Source organism: Salvelinus sp. IW2-2015, unplaced genomic scaffold (genome assembly GCF_002910315.2).
Source record: "Salvelinus sp. IW2-2015 unplaced genomic scaffold, ASM291031v2 Un_scaffold1060, whole genome shotgun sequence".
NCBI classification, from domain to species: Eukaryota; Metazoa; Chordata; class Actinopteri; order Salmoniformes; family Salmonidae; genus Salvelinus; species Salvelinus sp. IW2-2015.
The window spans coordinates 196,382-204,929 of NW_019942712.1; the positions used below are offsets into that span (position 1 = coordinate 196,382).

The 8,548-nt window shown below is 44.3% G+C and overlaps 1 protein-coding gene across 1 annotated transcript in view; it reads right to left on the reverse strand.

Moving 5' to 3' along the window:
- LOC112069623 (zeta-sarcoglycan) overlaps positions 1–8,344 on the reverse strand; it is a 53,168-nt gene extending 44,824 nt beyond the window's left edge. The window contains exon 1 of the mRNA XM_024136976.2: positions 7,781–8,344. Coding sequence (XP_023992744.1) covers positions 7,781–7,819 — 39 coding nt within the window. The 5' untranslated portion in view covers positions 7,820–8,344. The remainder of the gene's footprint in view (positions 1–7,780) is intronic.
- Positions 8,345–8,548: the final 204 nt, after the last annotated feature.

Sequence of the window (8,548 nt, forward strand, 5' to 3'; positions counted from 1 at the left end):
ATTCTACAGATGGCTAGCCTTTTCCTGTCTACAGACGGCTGCCCTTTTCCTGTCTACAGACGGCTAGCCTTTTCCTGTCTACAGACGGCTAGCCTTTTCCTGTCTACAGACGGCTGTCCATTTCCTGTCTACAGAAGGCTGTCCTTTTCCTGTCTACAGAAGGCTGTCCTTTTCCTGTCTACAGATGGCTGTCCTTTTCCTGTCTGAAAAGCTCGCATCCGCTACAAGACCCATGGTGCTTGCCTACGGAGCTGTGAGGGGAACGGCACCTCCGTACCTTCAGGCTCTGATCAGGCCCTACACCCAAACAAGGGCACTGCGGTCATCCACCTCTGGCCTGCTCGCCTCCCTACCTCTAGAGGAAGTACAGTTCCCGCTCAGCCCAGTCAAAACTGTTCGCTGCTCTGGCACCCCAATGGTGGAAAAAACTCCCTCACGACGCCAGGTCAGCGGAGTCAATCACCACCTTCCGGAGACACCTGAAACCCCACCTCTTTAAGGAATACCTAGGATAGGATAAAGTAATCCTTCTAACCCCCCCCCTTAAAAGAGTTAGATGCACTATTGTAAAGTGGTTTGTTCCACTGGATATCATAAGGTGAATGCACCAATTTGTAAGTCGCTCTGGATAAGAGCGTCTGCTAAATGACTTTAATGTAAATGTAAATGTACAGATGGCTGTAATTTCCTGTCTACAGACGGCTGTCCTTTTCCTGTCTACAGAGGTTGTCCTTTTCCTGTCTACAGACGGCTGTCCTTTTCCTGTCTACAGACGGGCTGTCCTTTTCCTGTCTACAGACGGCTGTCCATTCCTGTCTACAGACGGCTGTCCTTTCCTGTCTACAGACGGCTGTCCATTTCCTGTCTACAGACGGCTGTCCATTTCCGTTCTACAGACGGCTTCCTTTTCCTGTCTACAGACGGCTTTCCTTTTCCTGTCTGTTACAGATGGCTGTCCATTTCCTGTCTACAGATGGCTGTCCATTTCCTGGTCTAAGACGCTGTCCTTTTCCTGTCTACAGACGGCTTTCCTTTTCCTGTCTACAGACGGTTGTCCATTTCCTGTCTACAGACGGCGTCCTTTCCTGTCTACAGATGGTTGTCCTTTTCCTGTCTACAGATGGCTGTCCTTTTTCCTGTCTACAGATGGCTGTCCTTTCCTGTCTACAGACGGCTAGCCTTTTCCTGTCTACAGAACGGCTGCCCTTTCCTGTCTACAGACGGCTGCCCTTTCCTGTCTACAGACGGCTAGCCTTTCCTGTCTACAGACGGCTAGCCTTTTCCTGTCCACAGACGGCTAGCCTTTTCCTGTCTACAGACGGCTGTCCATTCCCTTTCTACAGACGGCTGTCCATTTCCTGTACAGACGGCTGGTCCATTTCCTGTCTACAGACGGCTGTCCTTTTCCTGTCTACAGACGGCTTTCCTTTTCCTGTCTACAGATGGTTGTCCATTTCTCTGTCTACAGACGGCTGTCCTTTTCCTGTCTACAGATGGTTGTCCTTTTCCTGTCTACAGATGGCTGTCCTTTTCCTGTCTACAGACGGCTAGCCTTTTCCTGTCTACAGACGGCTGCCCTTTTCCTGTCTACAGACGGCTAGCCTTTTCCTGTCTACAGACGGCTGTCTATGTCCTGTTTACAGACGGCTGTCCATTTCCTGTCTAAGACGGCTGTCCTTTTCCTGTCTACAGACGGCTTTCCTTTTCCTGTCTACAGACTGGTTGTCCTTTTCCTGTCTACAGATGGTTGTCCTTTTCCTGTCTACAGATGGTGTCCTTTTCCTGTCTAACAGATGGCTGTCCTTTTCCTGTCTTACAGACGGCTGTCCATTTCTGTCTACAGACGGCGTCCATTTCCTGTCTACAGACGGCTGTCCATTTCCTGTCTACAGACGGCTGTCCATTCCTGTCTACAGACGGCTGTCCATTTCCTGTCTACAGACGGCTGTCCTTTTCCTGTCTTACAGACGCTGTCCATTTCCTTCTACAGGACGTGCTGTCCTTTTCCTGTCTACAGACGGCTGTCCTTTTCCTGTCTACAGACGGCTGTCCTTTTCCTGTCTCACAGACGGCTGTCATTTCCTGTCGTACAGACGGCTGTCCCTTTTCCTGGCTAACAGACGGCTAGCCTTTCCTGTCTACAGACGGCTGTCCATTTCCTGTCTACAGACGGCTGTCCTTTCCCTGTCTACAACGGCTGTCCTTTCCCTGTCTACAGACGGCTGTCCTTTCTCTGTCTACAGACGCTGTCCTTTTCCTGTCTACAGACAGCTGTCCTTTCCTGTTCAGACGCTTGCTTTCCTTCTCAGACGGCTGTCCTTTTCCTGTCTACAGACGCCTGTCCTTTTCCTGTCTACAGACGGCTGTCCTTTTCCTGTCTACAGACGCCTGTCCTTTCCTGTCTACAGACGGCTGTCCTTTCCTTTCACAGACAGCTGTCCATTTCCTGTCTACAGACGGCTGTCCATTCCTGTTCTACAGACGGCTTTTCTTTTCCTGTCTATAGACGGCGTCCATTTCCTGTTTACAGACGGCTTTTCCATTCCTCTTACAGACGGCTGTCTATGTCCTGTTTACAGATGGCTGTCCATTTCCTGTCTACAGACGGCTGTCTATGTCCTGTCTACAGACGGCTGTCTATGTCCTGTTTACAGACGGCTGTCCATTCCCTTTCTACAGACGGCTGTCCATTTCCTGTTTACAGATGGCTGTACACTTTTACTAGCGTGTTAATTTTTAAAGATTTTGAGATCTCTCTCTTGCTGTTCTCAATAGTGGATTGACTAATCCAGCTGTTCCTGTCTACAGACGGCTGTCCATTTCCTGTCTACAGACGGCTTTTCTTTTCCTGTCTATAGACGGCTGTCCATTTCCTGTTTACAGACGGCTTTCCATTTCCTGTCTACAGACGGCTGTCTATGTCCTGTTTACAGATGGCTGTCCATTTCCTGTCTACAGACGGCTGTCTATGTCCTGTCTACAGACGGCTGTCTATGTCCTGTTTACAGACGGCTGTCCATTCCCTTTCTACAGACGGCTGTCCATTTCCTGTTTACAGATGGCTGTACACTTTTACTAGCGTGTTAATTTTTTAAGAGATGAAGGCACTCCAGTAAGTTCACTGCTAGTGCTAGGAAAGGTCTTTGTTGTTCAAAAGGTGCATCCTGAAAAGGCTGTGAGAAGTTGGTTTCTCTGTTCTGTACAAGTTTTTATAACACGTCACCTGTTATAACAGTGTTATGGTGCTTCTACACTTGCATTGCTTGCTGTTTGGGGTTTTAGGCTGGGTTTCTGTACAGCACTTTGAGATATCAGCTGATGTAAGAAGGGCTTTATAAATACATTTGATTTGATTTGATCAACAGCTCAAATAAAGTGTTTGTTTTTCATTTGCTTAATTATTTTCAGATTCAAATTGACCCTTCATGATAGACCGATGATGTAAAGCCCACAACTTCTTCCCTTTACCTGTTTTAATAATAGGTGCTTTAATTAGGAACTTTGTGGAATTTGGCGACAACAGCACACAGACAGCCAGCGTAGATGTTGTTGAGGAGGTTAAGGGATTCATTTAATTTCCCTCTCAGGCTTTACGGAAGTGAAAATCGAAAGAAACGACAAAGTGCTGATGTAAACAGTCAGACTCTCATCCACAGTACACTGGCTTTCCATGCTAATCCCCTGCAAACCCTCAGGGAGATCCATTTAGGATGTCGCCCCATGGAGGACACATTTGCATTTAGCAAACGATCAGAGAGGAAGTGGCACATTTACATTATAATTCCAGACAGGAAATTGTCCGTAAAAAAAGCCTATATATCTCCAGTAACTGTGCAGTTACTGTGGGTAGGCTGTCTATGAGCCACAGGATTGGTAAAATGTTTTTAAATCATTTGTCATATTTACTCTGTTGACCTAGGTCTTCACTCCTGGTCATGGATTACCAGAGTGTGCGAGCTTTTGTTCCCATCTAGTGCCAAAACACACATCTGATGTGCTAGTGCTGGCTTGGAACAAATGCCTGCTTCCACAGAGGTCCTCCCGGACCTGGGGCAAAGTAAACAGATCGGAAGCACTTCATGTTATGGTACAGAAATTGCTAGTTATTTACTTAGAAAGTACATGGTAAAACAGTAACCAATTAATTAATAACCAATTAATGACTTGTGTGTACCTTTGAGATTCATTATTAGAATTGGGATGACAACCCCAGAATTATAGACACCGACCATACCGAAACACTTATCACAGGCATTTTGCTGATATCGTTCCTTACGATAAGTAGCCTATACTAGGGAAATGTGAAGTTAGAAATTCAATATTTTTCTAATATGGGTGATTGTTAGTAGTAGTTTAAAGACAAATGTAAAAAAAATTGGTTGTGCACATTTATGTTATAAACTGTGCTGCACATTTATGTTATAAACTGTGCTGCACATTTATGTTATAAAACTGTGCTGCACATTTATGTTATAAACTGTGCTGCACATTTATGTTATAAACTGTGCTGCACATTTATGTTATAAACTGTGCTGCACATTCATGACTGACTGTCGGTGACTGCTGCACAAACACATTTCGAAATTGCACCTGGTTTATTCTACTATTCTTACTGTCAATAGTAAGTTGAGACCCCAACCGAGTTCCAAAAAATAGATTTACAAATAAAAAATAATTGGTAGGTTACAGACTTATTCTAAAATGTATTAAATAGTTTTTTTCCCTCATCAATCTACACACAATACCCCATAATGACAAAGCAAAAACAGTATTTGAGAATTTTTTGTTAATTTATAAAAATAAAAAAAGGAAATATTACATTTACTTAAGTATTCAGACCCTTTACTCAGTACTTTGTTGAAGCACCATTGGCAACGATTACAGCCTTGAGTCTTCTTGGGTATGACGCTACAAGCTTGACACACCTGTATTTGGGGAGTTTCTCCCATTCTTCTCTACAGATCCTCTCAAGCTCTGTCAGGTTGGATGGGGAGCGCTGCTGCACAGCTATTTTCAGGTCTCTCCAGAGATGTTCGATTGGGTTCAAGTCTGGGCTCTGGCTGGGCCAATCAAGGACATTGAGACTTGTCCCGAAGCCACTCCTGCGTTGTCTTGGCTGTGTACTTAGGGTCGTTGTCCTATTGGAAGGTGAACCTTCACCGAGTCTGAGGTCCTGATCGCTCTGGAGTAGGTTTTCATCAAGTCTCCCAGTCCCTGCCGCTGAAAAACATCCCCACAGCATGATGCTGCCACCACCACGCTTCCCCGTAGGGATGGTGCCAGGTTTCCTCCAGAAGTGATGCTTAGCATTCTGGCCAAAGAGTTCAATCTTGGTTTCATCTGACCAGAGAATCTTGTTTCTCATCGTCTGAGAGTCTTTAGGTGCCTTTAAGGCTAACTCCAAGCGGGCTGTTATGTGCCTTTTACTGAGGAGTGGCTTACGTCTGGCCACTCTACCATAAAGGCCTGATTGGTGGAGTGTTGCAGAGATGGTTGTCCTTCTGGAAGGTTCTCCCATCTCCACAGAGGAACTCTAGAGCGCTGTCAGAGAGACCATCGGGTTCTTGGTCACCTCCTTGATTAAGGCCCTTCTCCCCCAATTGCTCAGTTTGGCCAGCTCCAGGAAGAGTCTTGGTGGTTCCAAACTTCTTCCATTTAAGATGTATTTAAAAATGTTTAATGTAACCTTTATTTAACTAGGCAAGTCAGTTAAGAACAAATTCTTATTTACAATGACGGCCTACACCGGCCAAACCCGGACGACGCTGGGGCAATTGTGCGCCGCGCTATAGGACTCTCAATCACGGCCGGTTATGATAAAGCTTGAATTCAAATCAAGGTGTCTATAGTGACGCCTCTAGCACGGAGATGCAGTGCCTCGTGAGAATGATGGAGGCCACTGTGTTCTTGGGGACCTTCAATGCTGCAGACATTTTTTGGTAGCCTTCCCCAGATCTGTGCCTCGATCCTGTCTCGGAGCTCTATGGACAATTCCTTCGACCTCATGGCTTGGTTTTTGCTCTGACATGCACTGTCAACTGTGGGATCTTACATAGACAGGTGTGTGCCTTTCCAAATCCTGTCCAATCAATTGAATTTACCACAGGTGAACTCCAATCAAGTTGTAGAAACATCTCAAGGATGATCAATGAAAACAGGATGCACCTGAGCTCAATTTCAAGTCTCATAGAAAAAGGGTCTGAATACTTATGTAAATAAGGTATTTCTGTTTTTATTTTTAATACATTTGCAAACATTTCTAAAAACCTGTTTTCGCTTTGTCATTATGAGGTATTGTGTGTACATTGTAAGACACAATGCCATTTGTATTATGTTTTGGTGCAGATATGTGATTAATATACTATATCTAGATAAGAAAGTGTCCGTAGAACTCATTCACAGTAAAAGGTATCCTTATTCTGATTTCAGATGTTTAATAAATACAAAATAAGGAAGACTAAATTTTTTGTTAGTTTTTCTCTATCATCATTAGGGAGTTGTGTAAATGGCAGTTGTTTTGGGGAAAAAAGTGTTGATTTTGTTATTAAATTAAGACACTTTTTTTTAAAATAAATAATGAAATGTTAATTATATAAAGCAGCTTGTGTGATCATCTGCCAGAGAGCAGCCCCAATCGGCCAGAGCCCCAAGTAATACGTTTGGGCCAGATAACTCACACCCCAATCGGCCCGAACCCCAAGTAATACATTTGGGCCAGATAACTCACACCGGAATCGACCAGAGCCCCAAGTAATACATTTGGGCCAGATAACTCACACCGGAATCGGCCTGAGCCCCGAGTAATACATTTGGGCCAGATAACTCTCACCGGAATTGACCAGAGCCCCAAGTAATACATTTGGGCCAGATACCTCTCACCAGAATTGACCAGAGCCCCAAGTAATACATTTGGGCCAGATAACTCTCACCGGAATTGACCAGAGCCCCAAGTAATACATTTGGGCCAGATAACTCTCACCGGAATTGACCAGAGCCCCAAGTAATACATTTGGGCCAGATATCTCACACCGGAATTGACCAGAGCCCCAAGTAATACATTTGGGCCAGATAACTCTCAAAGGAATCGGCCAGAGCCCCAAGTAATACATTTGGGCCAGATAACTCACACCGGAATCATCCCGAGCTCAATCCCTGCATCCTAGCCATAAGTAATACTAGCCCAGACTCGGGCCACATGACGTCAGCCGAGTCTGACTCTCAGCCAGAATCGGCCCAGATCCACTGTGCTAGCTGGGTAGTGTTTCCACTCCCCTTTATTAAACATGAGAAGAACTACAACCATATAGTTTGGAATATCATTCATAATTGGGTAAGAGTTGCACAAACCAAAACCAATAAGGAATATTCTTCCAAGAATCATAATATCATCAATTAAATTGACCACCTTTTGCGAAGGTTGTCTTGGCGAACTAGGAGTAGGCTATTATGTTCACTGCTAAGCCGTGAGATCAAAGACATGGCAGATGCAAGTGTATCTCTCCAATGAATGTTCTCACTTGCCTGTTGCATAAGTGCCAGTGCATAGAATAACAGCATACGTATCATAGATAGATAGCTGTAATATGTGTACTCTAAGCCTATATTATCAGTAAAATGTGACTTGCAAAAACTTTGAGTATGCTAAAAACAAGACTTATGGGATGAATACGTTTTGTAAACGTGGACATTTCTATTTTGAAAGTGAATTCTTCAAGATCAGACAACAGGTATGAATTAAAAGTACAGGCTATTAATTAGCATTTACTTTGACATATCTTACCTTCAGGGCCTCGATATCCAATGACGTTGACTCATCCATATCTTTACAAAAACGTAAATATAGAGCGTTTTGGACAACTTGAATGTTTAGTTCATTGCGCAGAACTCAGACCTATATCTTGAGGCCAGTTGCACTTCAGTCTCATTAGGTTACCCTACACTGATGAAAAAGGAAAAACGAATGACTCTTGAAAWTTCATGAGAATTTTTACACTCAATGTAGCCTAATAAATAACTCAGAACAGATATAAAAGCATGCTTGCTTGCATTATCAATATAACGTTAGATGCCTCGAAAGAAAAAACTCAAAGGCGCTTTTTTTTTATTATCACAGAATTGTAGTCTTGCTGTCATACCTATCTGGTAAATCTATCAGATTCTGGACATCTTCTCATCCAAAGATTGTGGAGTTGAGAGGCCCGCCGGAGCATTTTTCTTCAGTAGGCTACGCAAATCCACCCTAAACTCCTGTTCATCATAGGAAGATTTTCCACAAAAAAATGCATAGTCCACTTGCATGGTAGTTTATCTATCCGCACTRCGTAGCCTACCATCTCAAGAAAGACAGGTGCTTGCGTGGCACGAGTGTGCGTAAAAAATCTGTCCATAACGAAAATTGCTCGGCGCGCGCTTTGCCAACCCTGGGCTGTGTGCGCGTACCCGCGCGTGCAGTCGGGTTTCTCCATAGCACCCAGTTTCAGCGTTACTAATCAAGATTAGTAGACGAATCAGGCGTGTTGCTGATTGGGTCGAACAAGAGCTTGCAACC